Genomic DNA, 22389 nt, shown 5'->3' with positions numbered 1-22389 from the left:
GATGCTGTGCCACCTCGTTGTTTCCTCTACGACACATTATAGTGTGACACCGTGACCTTCTTCCCTAGTGTTTGAGAAGCCTGGCCGTCAACACATGTGAGCACACGTCTGAGAACGTTCTGGACTCTGAGTGAGATGTTGCCGTTACTTGTAATACTTGAATAACAGCGGAAGTCTGGGAGAAGCGCTTCTGTAAACACAGTCTGGCTCTCCTGGTTTTCTAAGCAGCTCTTGTTTCGTTTCATTTGTGGCGATGTTGCTGCGGCTCTTCACTCCCAGAGGCTGTGCTGTTTTTTGGAAATGCGCTCATTCTGTGTCATTCTGCGCTTTCGGGAGGCAAGTGTGCAGTTTTAATACTAGCAACAGCAGGGCCAGCAGGCACAGAGCGTCCATCGCGGTGTCCATCCGCCTCCTCAGTGCTATCAGCCCAGCGGGGACAGATGCTGCGCAGACGAAAGCAGGTAAAACCCAGGAAACAGAGGCTCTAGATCTGGACAGGTGGAAGTCTGTGATGAGATCCCAGGCTGCATTTGATGAGAAGCAGGTTCAAGATGAAGCAGAGGAAAGTGATGATGATGAGAACCTGAAAGAGCCAGGAGATGATTCAAAGGACGGGTCTTCTCTGGAGGCAATGCGGGATCTGGTTGCGATGTGGCAGCAAGCTGGAAAGCTTGTACCTGAAGAGATGACTGATGAGGAGGTGGAGACACTGGCGAAGCTCACCACCAAGTCTTCCAGGAAGAAGTACCTGAAGTACCTGGCTATCAGGGAGCGCCACAAAAAGGCCCGTAAGGAGAAGCAGCAGCAGAAGGCAGCCAAGAGAGAAGCATCTTTGATGGAGAGAAGAGAACTGGAGAGCGGTGGAGAGGAAGGGGAGGGCGAGGGTGGACCCAGGTTGAAAAACACACTCTTCCTTCAATTCTGGGACCGTTCTCTGGACAAGCTGCTGGCGTGGAAGTCCGCTCAGTCCATGGTGTTCGGTCAGCCGCTGGTGTTTGACATGAGCTATGAGTCGCACATGTCCAGACGGGAGATCGAGAACACGGTGTCCCAGCTGATGGATGTTGAAGGGCTAAACCGGCGTGCCACTGAGCCCTACCATCTCCACTTCTGCAACCTGCAGCCAGATGGACTCTACAAGAAGGAGCTGCTCCAACGGTACGGTGCAGAGACTTGGGAGCGCCTACTCATCTCCACCTCTGAGCGGCAGCACGTTGACCTGTTCCCCCGCGAACAGCTCGTGTACCTCACTGCAGACTCGCCCAACGTCCTCCGCACCTTTGACCACTCAAAGGTTTATATCATCGGAGCTCTAGTGGACCGCTCGATCCAGAAAGGTTTATCGCTGGCCAATGCAAAGCGTCTGAAGCTGGCCACAGCCCGTTTACCCCTCGATGAGTTCCTCCACTGGGAGATAGGAGCCAAAAATCTGACTCTGGATCAGATGATCCGCATTATGCTCTCTTTCAAGGATAGAGGGAGATGGGATGAGGCGTTACAGTTTGTGCCTAAAAGGAAGCACGATGGCTTCCACCAACAACAGACGCAGACTACCAGACACAGAGCCAGAGATGATGGCGACAGGCCACCGAGGTCAGGAGAGAAAAGAAATATAAACACATTTAAAAACAAAGAGCACAGAGAGTCCGGGTTCACTGGAAGAGACAGAGAAAACACACCAGCTGGAACCAAAGTACGGACATCATTAAAGAGTGACATAGAAGCCAGAAAAAGTGGAGGCAGGAACAGGATGTGGTGGCATGAGGAGTGAGAAAACGAACTTTTGCTATTTTGTAAATGTAAATTGAAAGTGAATAAATGCTGCTTTAATGACAACAATGCAAAAGTAGAAACTACTTTGGTCTTTATTTTAGAAAAACAAAGGATGTACAGATATTTGTTGTGCATTCACTGCAGATGAAACCATCACTATTACTGCAAAGAGCAGTCGTTTCCAAAAGAGATGAAAGAAACAGCTCAGTTTTAAATACATATTTTCAATCGATTACCAGTTATTTTATTGTAATGTGTTTTGAAGCAAAAATACAGCCCTTATACATTTCTTTTTAAATAATAATAGACAAAACAAAAACGACATTAAATGAAGAGGAAAAAAAAAAAAAGAGTCAAGGTCATTTTTGCTCTTGTAGTACCATCTGTCCACTTCCAAAATACTGTATATGAATGCATTTACATGATGAAATATACAAAATATATTAATACAGTGTTTTCCTAAATAAGGTAGCACCATTATACAGAGGAAGTGTGGCTCCTGCAGTATAGGAGGGACCCTGATTCACTTTATATACAGTCACAGTGGAAGCAGCTCACTGGAGGGGTATTTACACAACATACTTTCAAGTCTCAGGATCAAACTTACAGCTGTAATATGCAAATAAAACTCAGCACACCCTCAAAACACACTAAAGACTGGAGGCTCCGAAGGAGTATTAGTGCCACATTAAGAAAAAATTGTTTTTGATCATTTTGAGAGTAAAGTCAAAATGTGGCAATTAAAACCTTCTAAAAATGCCTTGTATAGATGAGTTACTTCAGAATTGCATTCAGTAATAAGGCAATAATTTCTCTGTTACTACATAAACACAGTGTAGTGATAAATATGAGGATGGTGCAAAACATTGCATCTGATCAGAAGAAAGAAAAGCACAAACTTGAAAGAGTTGGCTGAATTTATGCAAACCAAAGTGGCTGGCAATGGACAGATGCAAGCATATCCAATGGTTACACCTGGGTGCAATAAAGTAGGTAAGTCACAACATACAATAAGACACCAACAGATGATCAAGTTGTTTCACTAACTCATCTACACAAGGACGTCTGTAGAAGGTATCGCAGCCGTGCCAGCTGTTTGGCTTGAAACTATAATCTCCACATTTCTACTTTCTTTTTTAAAAATAAATATATTCTCTGCTCCAGTTGCCTAGGTAACCTCCAAATGCATATACTTTCAGATAATAAGTCAATCATTCTTACAGGTAGTCACTTTAGTCGCTGGCCTGGAAGTCGAGAAAAACTGATCTTGGGTTCTGTCCATGTCCATCGCCAGTGACTATGGTCACCGATCATCACGCTGCTGTGAATCGCTTCCAGCGTGCATGTTTGCATCTCTGTTCAACGCATAACACGGACTCACCTTGATGTCACATCCCAGTGAAATGTCTAATCATTGCGTTACGATTCCTGAATTCAGTTAAAGAGCAAATAAAAGTAACAAAATAAACAGAGCCATATATATTCCGACCATCATCTGAAATGTAAAAATAACAGTCAGGGTAAAATCACAACCAGGAGAGCAGCAACTGTCTGCTGCTGTTCCAACTAAACACAAAGCTCCAGTAACCCTCAGACTACACTCAGTCCTTTGAAATAAGCTCCAACGATGTTTGTGGTAGTCTCTGTGACCTCTACAGCACCAGGATGTCTCCTGTACAGCGCTCACAGCAGTTAAACGTAATGTTCTCGTAGCGGGTGTAAGGGTGAAACCTGCCAATGCTCTTCTTACTATTGAGGAAGTTTGAGGGGGTGGAGTCACTGAGTGGAGACTCAGCCTTGTTTTCGGAGCAGGAAATGGGATCTAAACTCTTCAGCACCTGAGACAGAAAGTGAGTGACATCTGTGAGTTTCTGGATTTTCTTACAAATGTGAGAAATTAAATATGATATTTATCATAAACAAACATGTAAAACCTTCACCTTCTCGGCCATCTTCTCAGCCGGTGTGCTGCAGAGCTGCTCAGCTGCTGCGCTGCTGCTGCTGCTTTTTGCGGCATTGGTGCTGCTGCCGCCGCTGTTACCCAGCAGGTGGGCGTTGATGGCGTCTGCTAGCTTGTGATTGGCCACCGCCAGCTCTCCCGTGCTTAGGGGTTGTGAGGTGGGATAGTACGTCTGTTGTCTGCCCCACTGCAGAGACACCAGGAGCTGCTCCAGAGATCTGAAAACACAAAAACAGGTAACGTCAACACATACTGCCATCATTCACGCCAGCATCAGGGGCTCTGAGTTCCAGTATGCTTTAAGTTTAGAGTTCTTATAATAGACACTCCAGTTTATTTAAACATGTGAGTCACAATCTTACCTGTGGGTGAGCATCATGTCCCTGGAGAACTCCTCTCTCTCCAACAGCAGGTCCTGAATTGCTCCTTGTGCCTCTCTGGTCTGTCTCTGCAGAGCTGCTCTGGCATTCGTTAGTTCCTCTGCCATGACTCTGAGGAGACAACACAAATTCAAGAGTTTATTCAGCAAAACACAGATAATATATATACACACACATACATTTTTTAATTTATCTTCCACTGAATTATTCTGTCAATTACCTGCTGGCCAGGAACTTGCTCCTCCAAACGTCACACTGGATACTCATTCGCTCTAGTTGCTCTGCAGTGTGTGCCAGACTCCTGCCCAGAGCCTCGTTCTCCAAAATCAGCTGATTTTTCTCCCGTGACAGGCGCTCAAAGTGGTACTGAAGGTCGTCACCCACCGACGCCACCAGCAGCTTCTTTAGCTCACGGTTCACCTAGCGCACAAATTTGATAAAACCTCCTTTTACAACTGAAAACACAAATGAGAAGTTGAACTGTCTTCTCTCTTCGTATTGTAAAGAACTTTGTCATTAAAAAGAAAAAAGCTTTAAGAATAACAAACCATATTAGTTACATTTTTGTTGTGCTCAACATTTAAAAAAAAAAAAAAGGGTCCTCAGTGTGTCTGATATTTAAATAATGCGTGTCAGTTTCATTGCAGCCTCACCTCTGTTTGCACACGGAGCTGATTGGACAGGCCTTCTTTGTCCTGCAGCAGCCTGCGCTCAGAGTTCTGCAGCTTCACCAGCTGTCCTCTCCAGTCCTCCACTAAATGCAGCGAAGGAGACCCCTGCTCCTCAGCCTGTTGCCCGGTCTCCCCTTTCGCCTCAGTGGCTCCTGTGCGGCTGCTCCGGCTAATAGCAGCACGTGGGACCATGATCCTCACAGCCTCCACCTCTGTGCAGGCCTCTCGAGTTACTTTCCCAAGGTGGAGCACTCCGAGTGGCTGCGGGGCAGCAGGAGGTGCTGGATGGGTAGATTTGGGGCTGCGCTTTGGGCTAGCTACTTTCACGAGGGGAACTTCAGATGGACCTGGTGGAAGTGTATCTGTGTTAACCTCCAGGATGGCTGGCGGTTTTTCAGTTTCCATGCCATCGCCAGGACCTCGGACAGGCACACTGGCAGAATCTGGAAGATAAAAAGGAACAAGAATTGTGATCACACTTTGCACTGAGTCCGATTCCTCTAACATGCGGACAGTGCAGTGGAATACATATGCCTAACAATGTTGTAAAGCTTTAATCCTTATGTGTGTCAGCTTTGTTTATGTTTCACAAAAACAGAAGCTCCGCAAACACCAAACAGCACAAGAAACGCATGAAGACGATAAAAAGACAGACTTCCATCAACTCTTGGTCAAGTTTACTTCCGCTGACTTTACAAATACCCGTGTGTAAAATGTGAACACTAGAGCACAAAGAAACCACACGTACCTCTAACAGCAGCAGTCATGGTGGAGGTGGTGTTGGTGTGAAAGGTAGTCTGTTTGGGTGAAACCCACGTCTTGATGACGTCTCGGGTGGCCCTTCGCCCTGTAATAACAACAATGGGGAAAGTGAAATATTTTTAACACCTGTCGTGTCCAATGATTAAAGAAGACCGCCAGTCAAAGGTCAGGGTTAACAGCTGAGGCTCTGAAAACGTAACGTGATAACGGTAACTTGGTAGGAAGCTAACTGTGCTAACATTAGCCGATTGCAGAGCAGCGTCAATGATAAACAACTTCGCTTTATATTAGCATTAGCTGTGTCATAATGAGTATACAAGACGCTTTTCTGTGTATTTGGTATCGTTTCTAGTGAGTTCACTAGAATTGGATAATTGGATAACATACTGGGTAGAATCCTCCTCGCTTAACTAGCCGTAAGCCCCAGGCTGTTTGTTTTGCCACCGGACACAGTTGGCCTCTCGCGAGTTTCGTGTGAGATTTTTACCCTGATTTTTACCTCCCAGGCAAAACTTCCTGTTAAACCAGCAATACACCTTTCTAACCCGCTCGCCAGATGGAAATAACTGCGTAAATATTAAGCCACGTTTTTGTTTTGTAATCCTAAACTTGAATAGCTGTTACATTATCTACAAAATAATCGTTTTTGTCGAAAAAGTAGCGCAGGTCGCACGTAGCCTGTCAGATGTAACCCAGGAACTATTCCACCCAATTACTCCCCTCAACGTCACAACACACTGATCTCAGATCGGTTTATCTATCATTCTACTAACATTTCTTAAGCCTCAGCTGATTTATGGTCCCAAATAGATGCTGCGATAAACCGCTGGTGTAACAGAGTATTGATACCCCTCCCGCCCCAAGCCCGGAACCTTCATACGGAGGGAATAATTGCTTTCCGGATGAAAATACAGTTGCAACAAATGTTAAAAAGGGATCCCCTTTTTCTGCTCCAGGGGTTTCAGGACAAATGCTCAGTGCTTATAGCGCACTGTGGCATTGTGGCGGTATGTTTCAGTTTGTAACACATTAATTGGACTGCTAACCATGGGAGTGCACGGACTGTGGAGGCTATTGGAGAGCACAGGGAAACCCATCAACCCCGAGACACTGGAGGGAAAGATCCTTGCTGTTGGTATCCTCAGTTAGAAATGCTGTATTTATCTTTGATCTGTCCACCATTATTTGCTTCTTCTGTCTCAGCAGTGTGTAGGTTTTACTAACTTCAGTCATAGCAGAAACCTTAACCAGAGCCCCCCTCAGACATCAGTATATGGCTGAACCAGGCGGTGAAAGGGGTGAGGGACCGTGAAGGCAACAGCGTCCAGAACGCCCACCTGCTCACTCTCTTCCACCGCATCTGTAAGCTACTCTTCTTCCGCATCAGGCCAGTCTTTGTGTTTGATGGGGATGCACCGCTGCTGAAGAAGCAGACCCTTGTAAGTCTGTGTGCATGCGTTTGTGTAGCAGGCAAGCGATTCCTGCTTAGCGTCTTCATTTTAACCTTGTTTTCCTCCTGCAGGCTCTGAGGAGGCAAAGGAAGGAGGAGCTGACTCGCGAGTCCAGAAACACCAATGAGAAACTGCTCAAAACATTCTTGAAGAGACAGGCTATCAAAGCTGCACTTGGAGACCACAGGTGAGGGACAGAGGGAGCATCCCTAAACCAGCAGTAAATAGTTCCTCCCATGTTTACCCTCCTATTCTTCAATGACATCAACAAAATAAAAATACCTCTGCTCTCCTTCTGGAGTCATTATAGTGTCAGGGCTTTGGCCTGAAATTAACGCACATTTCTTTCCTACTTCCCAGTAAGGAACCTCTCCCCAGCCTCTCCAGCGTGAGGAGAAATGAGGTGGATGACATGTATGTTCTTCCAGCACTGCCACCCGCAGAGGAGAAAGCCAAAAGCAGGTTACTGTTCACTTGCTTGCATACATAAGTTAGTCAGAATCCATGCAGGGTCTTTTCTGGGTAAACGGAATGCTGAAAAGCTCTTTTCCTCCACATGTGTGGACATGCCAGGAGGGTCAGGTGCTTTGTGAAAGCAAATGGCTTCATATCCACGACTAGAAACTTTTTGTTTTCTTGCCCTCTTCTCTCAGATAACCAAACAGTTCATATGAACCAAGGAGCAATTAGTAAAATGCATGGTTGTCTTTATTTAGTGCCATATCAAACATAGTGTGCAATAACAAACATCTGAATGTTTTCCTGTTGCACTTACAGCTCAGAGGAGGAGGAGGAAGAACGAGAGGAGGAGGAGGAAATGGTTGATAGTTATTACATGTATCAGGTAAAATGGTGTCATTGCACTCTGAAAGTGCACCAAATTGGTATCCTCTCCCCAAAATGTTAACATATTTTTGCAATTTTTCCTTTACAAACTCTTCTTTATATATCCAGTAAAATTCATCGCCTTGTGTCTCTGTTCACATATGGGTAACTGTCTTTACGTTTATTGTATAACTGTCCTCACTGACTAAAGTGAGTTTGTTCTTCATGTCTCAGGGAGACATGTGTGAAGACCCCAACTCAATGGACATCAACTCAGAGGACTTTGCCAGCCTGCCTCCTGAAATGAAACATGAGATCCTCAAAGACATGAAAGAGTTTTCTAAAAGACGGCGGACCATGTTTCACAAACCTCCAGAGGTACATCTCACTCTCAGGCTACAGTTATTGCTAAGGCTTTTTTATTTTTAAATGTTTTAAAATGGAAATAGTTTGGTCTGGATAACTCCTCACTCATGCTTCAGTGTCTCCTGACGCTTCTTCACTCTCTCAGCGGTCCGGAGACTTTTCACAGTACCAGCTGGCTGGCCTGCTGCAGAGGAACCGGCTGAACCAGCGTCTGGAGGGTGTGGAGAAGGAGATGAACCACCGGAGCGCAGGCAGTGCTCCAGATGTCTGCCAGCAGGACGGAGCTCAGCAAAGCGTGGAGGCACAGCGGCTGGTTTCAGAAGACCATTCTCACTATATCCTTATCAAAGGTGAGGCAGTCAGTGGATTGTTGCACTACTGTCTGGAAAATAGATCATCAGTGCTACAGATTTCTTTTCCGAATCACATTTAAATGTCTGAACATTTAAAAGGTTCATTGGAAGACAAGTAATGTTCATATAAGTTCATATTTTAAACAGTTTTTTGTTCAAAAACATCATGATGTAGTTCTTTTTATCAGATTTTTATTGGTGGATCATTGTGTTTTACTTTTCTTTTGACATATCAGAAGGCTGAAATGAAAAAGTACAAGCTTGCCTCTGTGTTAGTTTATAAAACTGCACTCCACTTTACCTTCATAGGCACCAAAAAGAGTGAGACAGCCCCCGAGAGCCAACCTGCAGCTGCACCCTGGGCTGGGAGCTCCCTGTCAGGCTGTCAAAGACGGCCCAAAGACAAACCTGAGCCTCTTTGGCGTCCTGTCTGTGAGGAAGAAGATAAAGCGCAAGCTACCTCCTCAGGCGACTCCAAACCCTCAGCATCAAAACCGTCTGATGGAGACGCCTCACCGCCCTCACCTCGGACATTCAGAGCTATCCAGGCTGCGATTAACGACAGCTCCGACGAGGAGAAGTCCGACCGGGTTAAGACGGATGGTGGCAGCATGTCTCCACGCACACTGCTGGCAATCCAACAGGTTCTGGCTGAAGATGAAGGTGGAGCTGCTGAATTTAAGAGTAGCTCGCCCACCAATCAAACAAATATTCATCATCGTGCCCCAAGAGCGGTCACCAGCAGCTCGGAGGAAGAGGCCAAACCTTCACTCAAAGAAAAAGGCCTTGATATGAAGCTCACGGGGCAAAGTTTACGTGACAAAGACAGGTTGTTAGATAGCAGCTCTGAAGACGAGATGGAAGAATTGATTGGCGAGAGAAATAAAGCACTTCGATTAGCAGCAAAGGAGATCAGCTCAGAAGATAAGATGAGGAAAGCAGAGCTGTCTGAGGATATAAAGACAAGCTGTCGGGCACGAGTGGAGAAACAAGAACAAGTTAATAGACGAGAACCAGAGCGCACACCTCAGGATGCTGCTGCTGCTGCAAACAGTCAAAACCCAGTATCTACAAACCTCTCTCCTCAGCTCTCTGGAAGACCCACCGCACTCTTAGAGCAGTTCACCGAAGCTCCAGAGAAAAATGGATCTGAAGTGAAGTCAGAGAGCAGCGAGGAAAGCGAGTCAGAAGGTACAGTAATGGTGTCTTTCACATTGCAGTCATTCAAAATGTGTTAAATCTGTAGTGTGTTTGTGCTTCCAGATGTCAGATTTACAGGTTTAAATAAGCAGAGGGTTTTACATTTTAATATAAAATTTTGAACTGAGACGTGTTGGTTTCTGAAAAGCCTGACTTCTCAGAACAAAACCGATCACTGTATGGATAATATAATAACAGGGCTGCATATAGGACGTCAAATAGACATCCTGCAAATTGGTCCTGTGCCTTGGGTAAAGATTAAATTATCTAGCTTACAGAGTAGGTTCAGTCATCAAGGAAAACCAGTCGCTTAATGTTGTATTAACCAGATTTTAAAGTGTAATTATGCCAGTTACCCCATGCTTGGTCTAACAGCGTTAGTGTTTGTTCAGGTCGTGCAGCCCTGATGCATCAGCAAAAGCCAGATGGTGGCCCAGCTGATCTAGTTGGTAAATCTGCCATAAGGCACATTATTAAGCCGCCTTTGCTTGCCGACACTTTATTAGGTGTCTGCTGCAAGCCGCTTTGCGACCCAGCCTGATCCTCTATTGTTGTTGATGCTTTCCACATATACGCGTGGTCCCAGAACATATCAGTCACTGCAGTTAGAAATAACGCCACATTTTCTCTTATGGGAATGCAAAGGTCATCTCAGTCTGCTCTTTCCCTGTTTTCTCAGAGAGCTTCATTGAGGTCTCAGAAGACGACTCAAAAGAGGAGACTGCAGATGATTCCCTCGTGATAACTGGAGAGAAAGCACATCCAGATAAAGTCCATAAAGATGACGCAAAGGAAGAAGGAAACTCAGAGGAAAGTTTAGCAGAAATTTCCTCAACTGTTGCGCTGAACTCAGAGGAAGAAGCAGAAACAAAGGCACAGAATGAGATGAAAGAGCAAACGGAGACAGAATCCAGATCAGCTCCAGCCATCAATGAATGGGAACACTTTGATGTTGTAAGTTTCTGTAATTCTGCAGTTTACTGATCTCTGATAGACAGAAAATTAGTCATCTTGATGATTCATTAGTACTCAAGCGGTACTACAAATATAGTCACACGTGGCCTACTTTCTTCTAAGACGTAAAAAAATTCTTCTTTTTTCTTCTTATGTGAAACTAAGGGCTCATTTTTGGGCTCTTCAGTGCTGAAATTTTCAGAAGACTGGTATCCTTTTGATATTTTAACAGAGAACTACTCCGATCATACTGATCACTTCAGATCAAACTGTCAGATCATTAAAAAAAGGAATTATTATGATGGGCATATCCCCAAACCCAGTCCATTAATTTGAGATGGTCGTGTAAGTAAGTTTTACCGAACTGGTGTTGATTTGTCTCCTGAGGAAAGACCAGATGTTCAGAGAATGCTCAACTAACACCCTTTCGTATTAATATTATTAAGCAAACACTCATTCAGTGAGTCATGACCAAGGTTTTGCAGCTCAAAAATAACACCGACTTCTTTAAGTTGCTTGAAGACATTTCACCTCTCACCCGCGAAGCTTCTTCAGTTCTATGGTCAAAAGGTCCAGAGTCCCAGATTTAAGTCCTATTTGGTTTGACCATTTTCAATTGGTCAAACCAAGTTATCTGGAGCTCACAAGGAAGGGACAAGAACTTGAAGATGTTTTACAAGGGGGTCATGAACCCCCTGTTTATCCTCTATCTAATCATGCGAGTCAAGGTGTGAAAACGGGTGTAGGTCACAATCAACCAGGGTTTCGGGTGAACCCTCTGTGAAGCCTGGCTCCACCCTATCATGTGATTTCCTGAGGTCAGATGGCCCCGGATGTGAGTGGGTGTTAAGGCATCTGGGAAGGGAACTCAAAACTGGATTATAGATGACAGACAGTTGGTGTCGTAAACCACCACCTCTGTTCAAAGATGGTCACTCACAGTGGACATAGATGTCTTCTTTCACTCCTCTTTCAAACCATCTGACTTCTCTGTCCAAAATGTGAACACAGGTGTCCTCAAAATAGTGACCTTTGTCCTTTAGATGCAGATGGACTGCTGAGTCTTGTCCTGTGGAGGTGGCTCTTCTATGTTGTGCGATGCGTTTATGAAGTGGCTGTTTGGTCTCTCCAATGTAGAGGTCTGGGCATTCCTCGCTACACTGTACAGCATACACCACGTTGTTAAGTTTGTGTTTAGGAGTTTTGTCTTTGCGATGAACCAGTTTTTTCAAAGATGTTTAAAAATTCTTCTTTTTTCTTCTTATGTGAAACTAAGGGCTCATTTTTGGGCTCTTCAGTGCTGAAATTTTCAGAAGACTGGTATCCTTTTGATATTTTAACAGAGAACTACTCCGATCATACTGATCACTTCAGATCAAACTGTCAGATCATTAAAAAAAGGAATTATTATGATGGGCATATTCCCAAACCCAGTCCATTAATTTGAGATGGTCGTGTAAGTAAGTTTTACCGAACTGGTGTTGATTTGTCTCCTGAGGAAAGACCAGATGTTCAGAGAATGCTCAACTAACACCCTTTCGTATTAATATTATTAAGCAAACACTCATTCAGTGAGTCATGACCAAGGTTTTGCAACTCAAAAATAACACGTACGTCATGTCTGTACTTTGATTTCTTATCAGCTATATCCATTACTGTTTGTGAAGAAATGACAGTTTCAGACTTTCTGGTTTATCTATAATTATTTGTTGTTGTTTTGCACGTCAAGCATTCTTCAGCATAAACAGAAACAAGACTATAAGGAGCAGGTTGACATGCAAAAGTGTGTGTTTGTTCTGCAGGATGAGCTGGAGGCCCTGGAAAGCTCCCTGAAGGTGGAGCAGAGCAACCTGAGGGAGCAGAAACAGCAGCAGGAGAGAATGGCCAACACAGTCACCGGGCAGATGTACCTGGAGAGCCAGGTGAGAGAGAAATCACATCAGCACATACAGCCACACGCAGACCGTAAACAAGTATATATGTTTTTTAAAAAGTTGATGTGTACGCTTTAATTAGAAAAAATAGAAACCAGCATGTAAATAGATTAATGCGCTGACAGCGGATCTGACAGATCAGAGCAGGTGTTAACTCCCAGCAGGGATACATTTCCCAGCATCACCTCTGCCAGACATTCCCAGAGTCATTGCTACCTCACAGTCTTTGCTGTGCGTCTGCTGGCTCGCTCACACCCCTGAAAGCCAAATGCTGTCAGCATTTTCTCCTTCATAAAATTCACACTGAGGTAAAAGCTCAGTGTGTGCGATCTGTTTTTAATCCTGTCAGCTGCTCCTGTAATCAGCTGCTAAGAGCAGAAGTACCTCTCAGATGACCACGGAAACATCCGCAGCCTGTTGAGCTGAAAGGGTTGTAATTTTAAGATCAGAGTCTTTTAACACATCTCGGGACATAATGAGACCTAAACCCCTAAACGCCAACTCTGATACTGAGAACGCTCTACATCATCTTATTGTACTTTGTGAGTAATGACCGTTTGAAACCAGGAGCTGCTGCGGCTGTTCGGCGTCCCATATCTGGTGGCTCCGATGGAGGCCGAGGCTCAGTGTGCGGCGCTCGATTGGGCCGACCACACGCACGGGACCATTACAGACGACTCGGACGTGTGGCTCTTTGGAGGACGTCACGTTTACAAGAACTTCTTCAGCCAGGACAAATATGTCGAACATTACCAGCACAGCGACCTGCAGAGCCAGCTCAGTCAGTGAATCTGTGTGTGTGTGTGTGTGCGTGTGTGTGTGTGTGTGTGTGTGTGTGTGCGTGTGTGTGTGTGTGTGTGCGTGTGTGCGTGTGTGTGTGTGTGTGTGCGTGTGTGTGTGTGTGTGTGTGTGTGTGGGGTTATATGAAAAAATATATATCAAAGGATGGAATTCAAGCCTGCTTCCAATCAAATGTATTAAATCTACATACATGATTGCTGTGGAAACACAACAATCATGTTCTTTCATGGGCACATTATAGTTATTTTCTCTTAAACCAGCACACTGACCCACATGGCTCCGTGCATGGTTGATTTAGTTTTATTGGTGGTTGCAGCTGCAATGGTGTCATATTTATGGGAGTGTTGTAATAGTGCTAAGATGGCACATCACAACAGGAATTTCATAAGCTAATATTGCACATATGAGGGAGAGGTGTTTGTGTAACAGGCTGTCAGCACAGTCTTATTGCTTAGAGTGTTGTCCTTTTCTTTATTTTTCCTGTTTACTTAACAACCTGTAATCTCGCCTCCGTCAGGTCTGGACAGGACTAAAATGATAAATCTGGCTTACCTGCTTGGAAGTGACTACACGGAGGGTGTGCCAGGGGTCGGCTACGTGACTGGCATGGAGATACTGAATGAGTTTCCAGGACCAGGCCTGGAGCCACTGATACAGTTCAGGTGGGTGAGATTGCTTCTGTGTGCAAGAGACAAAGACAACAATCAGTACTGGATGTCTGTGATCTTTTGGACTCAGGTGGATGAATTAAAGAGTCTGATAGCAACAGGAAGAAATGACCTCCTGTAATGTTCCCTCAGAAAGCGAGGTTGAAGGAACCTGTTTCTGAAACTGCTCTTCAGATTGTCCAGTGTGTTAGGGAGGGGGTGGGAGTCATTGGAGTCAAACATGTCCCTGTGCCAATTTTTATTTTTTCAAGCATGCTGCCACCATCAAATTCAAATTGAGCCAATATTTTTCTCATTTTTTTAATGTTCTACTGTGAATAATGTTATTATATAAGATTTGCAAATCATTGCATTTTTTTTTTTTTTGCATTTACATATTTTTTAGGATTGGGGTTGTGTGCTAAAAAACACCATGAGTAAATATAAATGTTATTTCTGCATTGAGCTTTCTTTCTTATTGTTGTTGCCTTTGTTCTTTTCTTTTTTTTAATTTAACTGTAGTAACTGGTGGTCAGAGGCTCAAGAGAAAAAGCACCTGGCGTCTGATCCTCGGGACACAAAAGTTAAGAAGAAGCTGAGGGATCTGAAACTGCAGCCTGGTTTCCCCAACCCTGTGGTGGCTCAGGCTTACCTGCACCCCACTATTGACCAGTCAGGCAGCTCCTTCAGCTGGGGACGTCCACAGCTGGACATGATCAAAGAATATCCTTTCTCTGTTTGTGGGAATGTGTTTGCCTGCTTTTCCTGAACGTATGAATATTTCTTAACAAGCGCTTTACATTCTGCCTGAGTCGTTTTGGCTGGAGCAGTCGGAAAACAGAGGAGACTCTTCAGCCTGTGATCAAGCAGCTCAACACCCAGCAGGTAACCAGGTTACATCCACATGTGAGCATGTCAAAGCAACAATAACCTGGCACGGAGGCCAATGTCAAAAAAGGAGAGAAAGGCGCACACCTTTGAAAATGCAAGACAAAATCTTTGTGTTTTTTTTCCACATGTAAACAGTTTCTTGAAGTCTTCACTCAGGAAGCAGCTTCTCCAAAGATCAGTTTTCAGTAACCTCAAGTGAGAAGAAATTTAGTGATAGGCTAAACATAATGGTTGAATATTTGCAAGTTAAAAGTAATGAGTAAACAGTTAAATGGTTAGCTGAAGGCGATCAATTGTAATGGGTAGCTAGAAGGAAAAATACATTTCAGATTACAAGCTTGTCAGTGGTGTTCCCCAGGGCTCTGTCTTAGGGCCCTTTCTCTAAAATGCATATCAACAATTTTATTCATACTGTGATTTTGTTATTTAATTGATTTTAAGGTGTCCCAGAATGTTTTGAAACAAAAATAAAATTTATTATTATTGTTAAACACATTAAATGGCCATAAAATGGCTAAAATGTTTAGCTAAATGTTAAGCTAAAACCTAAAGATACAATAAACAGTGCAGATAGTTGGTTATAATTTGGCATGTTATCAAAATGTTAGCTTAGCTAAGATAGGTTAACTAAAATAAATAATTGCCTAAATGTTTTATTAGCTAACGATTATTGATTGCTGACATAGCAGGAATCAGAATAATGAACGGTTACATATTGAGCTAAGAGCAGTAAGCACGCTAGCATTAGTTAAGTCTTAGTCTTAAACAGTACTATTATGCTGTAAATTCAAACCCGTGCATATCAAACAACCACCTGGGTCTCAGGGGTTAAATGTCTCCAGTTAGATTGTGTAACTTTTGAAAAATCAATAATAGAAACAATAAATTAAACTGGCTTGTAGCCTTCTATCGTTCATGTCTTGTCTGCTTTGGTTTAGACTCAGCTGCGGATAGACTCGTTCTTCCGCATGGAGCAACGTGAGAAGCAGGCGATCCGCAGTCAGCGACTCCGCCGAGCGGTCACCTGCTTGAAGCGAAAAGAGAGGGAAGGAGGAGCCGAGGAGGAAGAGGACGACAGTGAGGACGATACGCATTCCCTGTCTAAGTCTAAGAAAGGGAGTCAGGATAAAGGAGGAGAGGAGAAAGATGTGAGGAGATCTGTGGCAGGAGGAGGCTTTTTAGGGTCAGAGATGACTGATGAATCTCCTCTTACAGCTCTCAGAGATAGCAGTAGCACCAGTCATGACTCCCTCTCAGTAAAGTCTGTTCCTCAGTCTAATAAAACTCCACCTAAGAGAACCAGGATGAGCAGCAGCAGCTCTGGTGAGGACAGCGACGGTGGTCCTGGAGTTGCTATGGTTACAGCCCGATCTGTGTTCGAGGGGAGCCGGAGAGGACGCGGAGCGAAAAGCACGAGAGGGAGAGGAAGCATGAGAGGAAAAGGCAGGGGGAAGAAGACATGAGGACTTTGATATGTACTCCCAAATGTCTGACGTCTACATGTCTGATAAACTCAGGGTTTCCATTTTATGAAACATGAATTTTGTTAAAAACTGCTATGAACTATTAATAGAAAATTATTTTCCTGCTTGTAGATGTTTGTGTGACCACAATGAGTTCATTTTGCATTAAATTTTTGAGATGTGGTACATGTTCACCTGTCATTTGTCGCCCTCGTGTGTCAATGAAACTGAGACAGATGCAGGTTTTCAAACTCCTTCTTTCAGGTCTTATTTCAGCTTCTTTTTATCCGCGCTATCACTTCTACCTACCCTGACTTGAAAAAACAAACACGTTTAAACTTTTGCACAGATGAGAAAGAAACTTCACAATCTTGCAAGTTAAATTGTTGGAATAAGATCAAAGATTTCTATTCCACTTCCCTCTCCAGCTCCGGTTCAGCAGCCGGCGGTGCAGCTGTTGCTGTCAGTCACTGTTACTGCTTCATGCACTTTGAGTTTAAGCATGCCCAGAAAGAGCTTGAGATATCGGGTACAGTGAGCCTCGGTGTGGGAGTCCTGGACAAGAAATTGGAAAACACTTTGTTTGTGTGAAACTTAAAACCACCGAAGGCAATCGTTAACAATCCTAGGGATCAGGATCCACAGTGACCCAAATTCAAAAGACTTCAGCCTTGATTATAAACCAAGGACTGCTTTGGCTGCTATCAGATCTCCTGCGTTGGACGTTCCTGTCCTGTTTCTTCCCTTAGTCATGGAGACACAGCAACCCAAGACCATGGATGATCCCAAAAACAGACACAAAGGTGAGTCATTAAAAAAAACATATAGAGAATACATGATAAATGCTGGCATTGTGGCACCGAGTATGAATCTGATATCAGACCGTGCAAGAAGTGTGGCTCTGCTGATAGATCTGCTTACTATTTACACACACAGAGCTCTAAATTGAGCTCTCCCTGTTCTCACTCAACCTTTGCATTGTGGCTCGGTGGGCTCCCCTGACCTTTTCTCTAAAGTAGCATTGCATAACTGAAGTTGTGGGTCAGACGCTCTGAATAGATGTGACTCACCGGCTGGAGTTACAAACAAATGCAGCAGGATCAGAGAGGCATTATGAGCTGAGATGCTAAAAGTACAAAAAAACCTCCAGTACTTCAGCAGTTCTGCTTATTGTTGTATTATTGCCTGTGAGATGAAAGTGTAGGATTTCTGCTCCCACTCTGCCACAGTGTTGCACACATAGAACAGCCATCCTGTGCTGGAGCTTCTACAGTTCTGTAGTGAATAAAAGATGGAGCAGTTGGCTTATGTTTTTTTGTGTGTGTGTGTGTGTGTGTGTGTGTGTGTGTGTGTGTGTGTGTGTGTGTGTGTGTGTGTGTGTGTGTGTGTCTGTGTCATTGGAGAAAAGAAAGGTTTAAATATATTGTAATTCAAGTGATTTTGTTCTGTCCCTTGGCTTTCATTTCATGGGTTAGAAAATGTGTAATGTGTAACATGGGATTTCAGGTCACGGGCCTAAAGCGGATACATCTAAGAGTAATTTGTGTCAAAGACCAGTCACAACAAAAAACAAACACACTGGAAATGACAAAAAATAGACCTCACAGCAGCCTTATTTCCATAGAAGAGGATGTTGCAACACATGGTCAGATGAACCGGTGACCTTTAACAAAACTAGCATTTCCTGGAGGGTACTGTCCAGCACAGTGCTGCCTTTGCAGTCTTGATCCCTGCGCACAGAGATTTCTCCAGATTTCAGACTTTTTTTTTGATAATATTATGTTGCAGGTGATGAGATATGAGAAGTCCTCACAATTTTATGTTAGGAACATTAATCTGAAATTTGCACACTTGCCAATCAGTGATCGGCCCGTCTTTACTTCTTTTCTAAGAAAGTTTCTAACATGTTGCAAATTCACCTAATTAGTCGCAAAATGTCCCACCATCTATTTCTTATTAGTACCACTTGCTTTTCCAGCCTTTCGTTGCCTCCATTCACACTTTTCTGAGACGTGATGCTGCTTTCTACGGTACGGTACGGAGCCCCGCAAGGGACATGGGAGAAAAAGAATTAAGCCGGACTTTTGTGAGATCTCGCAAAACTAACTCGGGATCTCGCAAAGGTTTTGCGAGATCTCGCAAAAGTTCATCGTAATTTTTTTTCTCCCATGTCCCTTGCGGGGCTCCGTACCGTAGCTTTCAAATTCAAAATTAGCTCATATTTTTCATGGAATAGTTCAATGTTACTAAAAAAAACATTAAAATGTTTTCTATGTTCTACTGTGAATACAATATGAGTTTGGGGGATTTTTACAAAGCATTTAATCTTTTTTGGAATTGCTGTTGTAATCCCAGTGAAGAAAGACACATGAGATCAGAGAATTTACCTAAAATTTGTCCATCATGTCTGATGATCCTGCTTTCCCTTACTGTGAAGTATCTCTATATAAACACAGTTAATATGATATCTGCCTCTTCTGTAGATGCCTGCAAAGCAGGTTCTGCTGTGGATGCAGAACTAGCCAGCGCCATAATGGCACGGCAGTTTCACCCGCCTGTTACTGGTCCCGAGGTCTGGGAGGGATACGTCTTTTCTGGTCTGGAGATCCTCATCAAAGAGTCCACAGACCTCTATGGAGCTGTGCTCTGGCCCTCAGTGAGCCCAAAAATTGTCCTTGAGTTTAGATGTGATGTATGCTCATAATTTTGATCCCTGTCACTTAAAAAATATATACTTGGTTCCCTCTAACAGGCCATGGTGCTCTGTCACTTCTTGGAGAACAACCAAGACAAATACAACCTGCTGGACAAAAATGTGATCGAACTGGGAGCTGGAACTGGGCTTGTTACCATCGTGTCCAGCCTGTTAGGTACTCACACAAGCCAGTGATTAGATTGAATCTTGTTAAGTTATTTTTCTCTTCCTCCATAGTTATTCCTCAATTTTACTTTTACTGTCTCTCCAGGTGCTAAGGTGACCTCCACTGACCTACCTGATGTGTTGGGGAATCTCCAGTACAATGTGACGCGTAACACCAAGGGCCGGTGCAAGTACACCCCTCTAGTGGGTTTTATATTTTAAAGCGTCACATTCAGGAGTATCACCATAAGAGTTAAAGATTGAAAGTGTGTGTGTAAATCAACCCACCCACCTCTGCTTTCAGGTCACTGAGCTGATCTGGGGTCAGGAGTTGGATCAGCGTTTCCCATGTGCCACTCATCGCTTCGACTACATCCTGGCAGCTGACGTGGTGTACGCCCACCCTTACCTACAGGAGCTGATGGACACCTTTGAATACCTGTGCCAGGAAAACACTCAGATCTTGTGGGCTATGCGTTTCCGCCTGGATCCGGAGAACAGCTTCGTGGATCGCTTCCGGCAGTGTTTTCACTTAGAGGAGCTGTACGACCTTCCCAGTCTGAGTATCAAGCTGTACCGAGCCTGGAGGAGGGACAGCACGACCAAGGACCTCAGAGAGGCTGCTAAACACTGAAGGAACTGGATGGGTTTACTGTGTGTGTTTGTGTTTTTGCTCAGTCGAGCCTCTGAGGGTCACGTTGCTCATATCCAGTCTTCTCACAGCACTGGTGATGTGGGAAATAATGTTTCTGACAACCCAGAGATTTTCAATAAGAGGTCTTTTGCTATGTGACTTCATGTGTGCAGTGCGATCAGGTTTTATCACTGCTGGAAGGACTGGAGAAGCACACATCTGTGTCTCGGACTGTTTAAAGGTTAATAAAATTACACACACTAATGGTTCTTGTATAAAATATCTTCTGGGGACCATGAGGAAGGGGGATGCAACTTGTTCTCTATCACCATCCTCGGGTCAGGCTTTATATTTTTGGGATTAAATGATAGAAAACTGCAACCTTTACCTCCTTTTTTTGTTTTTGTTTTTAATGTTTTCTATTTTAAACTTTTTTAGATTGAAAATTAGCTGCTATGAAAGTTATTTCTTTGAAAATTTAAATAAAAATATGAACTCATCAAGACTATATGAAAGGGGCTGCACCTTGTGTGTGTGTGAGACTGCAAACAAGCCAAGGTGGTTCTACAGGCCTCAGCTGGCACGTTTAATGTTGAAGTTCATGAAAGTACAATTTAAAAAAGACTGAAGAAGTATGCTTGGAAGAACTGCAGGAGAAAGCCTCTTCATGATAACATAGCTTAGGTTTGCAAAATTGGGTATGAACGATGTCCTTTGAACAGATGAAACCAAGGTGTGTACCCGTAGGTAAGTCCAATAACCACTTGTTACAACCAGCATATGCAAAAGAGCATCTCTGAATGCACAGCACATCAAACCTCGAAGCAGTGGAAAATCACACTGAGTGCCACTCCTGTCAGCTAAGAACAGGAAACTGAGTCTACAATTTGCAGGGGCTCTCCAAAATTGGGCAACAGAAGAAAAATGTTGCCTGGTTTGATGAGTTGCATTTCTGCTGGATGGTGAGAATGAGAATTTGGCATGAACAGCATTGGAGCATGGTCTTGTATCAGGCTGGTGGTGGTGATTCTGGGTTCTTCTCCTGCACCCAAAAACATTAAATATTAAACTTTAAACATTTTTTTTATTTTTTTAAGTTTACAGTGAATTGCAGGTAATTTTTCACCAGCAAACAACTTCAGGAGGTCAAATGAAAGATCACAACCATACTGGGCAGTACATACTAGGCACACATTTTTTTGTGTTTTGGAAACTCCCCAATGAGCCTTATTAGCTGCTTTGGAAAAGGAAGGTTCCCGTCACTTTCTATTCATGTGACCTATAAAATCTGATGCCTAATTTTTGATTCCAAATCTTCCGACACATCTTGGCTCATTTCTGTCCGGTCGTTCCTCTTCTTTCTGCCAGCTCAGAGCATATGCGCAGTTTGGCTGCGGAGGTAGAGGAGAGGTGAAGATCTGTTTAACAAAGCAGCTATCTAAGCTGGTGTCAGTAAATGTCACAGCCACCATTAAGAAAAACAAATACTCAACAGCTGAAGATTAATGTGGACTTGTGGTGCCTGTCATCGAGCTTAAAAACTCCCATCTTTTATCCAAATAAGGCTGCTTGGCATCGGTAGCACAACCGGGCAATGACTTAACCACTGCATGCTTTCTATTAATGTGTCAAAGCATCCCAAGGTCCTGGATGGATTCGTGTTTTAGGATGTGAGTGGATTTAGCTGGACGATAGGTGAAACTGGAGGGTGGGGAGGTGGTACTTCATGCAACTGAGGGTGGTCTAACTGAGGTTTATATTACTGAAGCTTGCTTCTTTTCTCGGGGGCTGATCCTGTTACATCTCTGGTGAAGCAGTTGAGGGCATTGCAGGAAAAGCAGGCACAACATGGACATGTTCCACGTTACACACGTCACTTTTTTAAATAGACGAGACCACATTTTCATCTGCAAAAGCAGGTGATTGCAGGAGACGTGAACGATCAAGAAATAAAAGTGCTGCTTGAGCTTTGACCTCTTGAGGAAACATGGTGATCATCCCTTTAATTACTAATTAAAAGGCGTATACAAAATTATTAAAAGCTTTTTAATGGACATAATGCTGATGTCCTCCATTCAGGCATGTTTCATGTTGTTATTTCTGGTCTCTCTCTTTTTTCTTCCTCCTTATGCAGGAGTTACAGTTGTTGACTGCCTAACAGCAGGCATTAATTGAAACAACACAAACTTGGGAGCTCTCTGCCAAGATGCCTTCAAGCCAAGCATAAATTATGTATTGGCCTTGATTCCCCTCTTGGCCCCATGTGTCTCCACTTTTTTTAGACTACTTACTATCGCAATAAACGATACGTGGACTGATTTGAACTCACGGTGGTGTTCAAGTTAATGTAAAGTTATCTCTTAACTTTAAAAGTTAGAAAAATACCAGCTTCTACAGGTTTAACATGAATTCCTAATACATCTGGGTATGGTGTTACAGACCGTGCAGGTTTTTGCAAAGTTCC

The 22389-nt window shown here is 43.7% G+C and overlaps 4 protein-coding genes across 5 annotated transcripts; 3 read left to right on the top strand and 1 right to left on the bottom strand.

Moving 5' to 3' along the window:
* Positions 1-57: 57 nt before the first annotated feature.
* trmt10c (tRNA methyltransferase 10C, mitochondrial RNase P subunit) lies at positions 58-2123 on the top strand. The gene has a single exon (XM_080885885.1). The coding sequence runs from the start codon at positions 254-256 to the stop codon at positions 1769-1771; it is 1518 nt and encodes a 505-aa protein (XP_080742011.1). The 5' UTR covers positions 58-253; the 3' UTR covers positions 1772-2123.
* Positions 1848-6208, bottom strand: blzf1 (basic leucine zipper nuclear factor 1). Of its 2 annotated transcripts, none has more exons than XM_080885886.1 (7): positions 5934-6208; positions 5533-5631; positions 4767-5227; positions 4334-4533; positions 4096-4224; positions 3714-3951; positions 1848-3611 (listed from the first exon to the last, which is right to left on the bottom strand). In XM_080885886.1, exons 2-7 carry the CDS (start codon positions 5549-5551, stop codon positions 3426-3428), a joined length of 1233 nt encoding a protein of 410 aa, XP_080742012.1. In that variant the 5' UTR covers positions 5552-5631; positions 5934-6208; the 3' UTR covers positions 1848-3425. The 2 variants fall into 2 exon arrangements, with proteins under 2 accessions (XP_080742012.1, XP_080742013.1); XM_080885887.1 differs by having other exon boundaries at positions 5533-5640; positions 5934-5982.
* Positions 6209-6445: 237 nt separating this feature from the next.
* Positions 6446-16614, top strand: ercc5 (excision repair cross-complementation group 5). Its single transcript, XM_080885884.1, has 15 exons — positions 6446-6681; positions 6810-6985; positions 7069-7184; positions 7358-7459; positions 7775-7841; positions 8057-8200; positions 8334-8538; positions 8851-9732; positions 10421-10695; positions 12498-12617; positions 13197-13410; positions 13948-14092; positions 14600-14802; positions 14880-14962; positions 15907-16614. The coding sequence occupies exons 1-15, from the start codon at positions 6594-6596 to the stop codon at positions 16429-16431; spliced, it is 3345 nt and encodes a 1114-aa protein (XP_080742010.1). The 5' UTR covers positions 6446-6593; the 3' UTR covers positions 16432-16614.
* Positions 16615-16909: 295 nt separating this feature from the next.
* mettl21e (methyltransferase like 21e) lies at positions 16910-20424 on the top strand. Its single transcript, XM_080885889.1, has 5 exons — positions 16910-17234; positions 18915-19087; positions 19184-19301; positions 19398-19495; positions 19596-20424. The coding sequence occupies exons 1-5, from the start codon at positions 17183-17185 to the stop codon at positions 19923-19925; spliced, it is 771 nt and encodes a 256-aa protein (XP_080742015.1). The 5' UTR covers positions 16910-17182; the 3' UTR covers positions 19926-20424.
* Positions 20425-22389: the final 1965 nt, after the last annotated feature.

This window comes from Rhamphochromis sp. 'chilingali' (genome assembly GCF_963969265.1).
Source record: "Rhamphochromis sp. 'chilingali' genome assembly, chromosome: 6".
Classification (NCBI taxonomy): domain Eukaryota; kingdom Metazoa; phylum Chordata; class Actinopteri; order Cichliformes; family Cichlidae; genus Rhamphochromis; species Rhamphochromis sp. 'chilingali'.
Note: the sequence above shows the minus strand (reverse complement) of the source record. Positions and strands in the feature narration are given on the sequence as shown.

Excerpts from the sequence above, each read along its gene's own strand:
- ercc5 (XM_080885884.1), top strand. The coding sequence starts at position 6,594 with ATGGGAGTGCACGGACTGTGGAGGCTATTGGAGAGCACAGGGAAACCC. Across the intron at positions 14,803-14,879 it reads GCTGGACATGATCAAAGAAT|TCTGCCTGAGTCGTTTTGGC; the intron begins ATCCTTTCTCTG and ends AGCGCTTTACAT. Across the intron at positions 14,963-15,906 it reads AGCAGCTCAACACCCAGCAG|ACTCAGCTGCGGATAGACTC; the intron begins GTAACCAGGTTA and ends GCTTTGGTTTAG.
- trmt10c (XM_080885885.1), top strand. The coding sequence starts at position 254 with ATGTTGCTGCGGCTCTTCACTCCCAGAGGCTGTGCTGTTTTTTGGAAA.
- mettl21e (XM_080885889.1), top strand. The coding sequence starts at position 17,183 with ATGGAGACACAGCAACCCAAGACCATGGATGATCCCAAAAACAGACAC. Across the intron at positions 19,302-19,397 it reads CATCGTGTCCAGCCTGTTAG|GTGCTAAGGTGACCTCCACT; the intron begins GTACTCACACAA and ends CTGTCTCTCCAG. Across the intron at positions 19,496-19,595 it reads GGTGCAAGTACACCCCTCTA|GTCACTGAGCTGATCTGGGG; the intron begins GTGGGTTTTATA and ends CTCTGCTTTCAG.
- blzf1 (XM_080885886.1), bottom strand. Across the intron at positions 4,534-4,766 it reads AGCTCCGTGTGCAAACAGAG|GTGAACCGTGAGCTAAAGAA; the intron begins GTGAGGCTGCAA and ends TTTGTGCGCTAG. Across the intron at positions 3,952-4,095 it reads GACATGATGCTCACCCACAG|ATCTCTGGAGCAGCTCCTGG; the intron begins GTAAGATTGTGA and ends TTGTGTTTTCAG.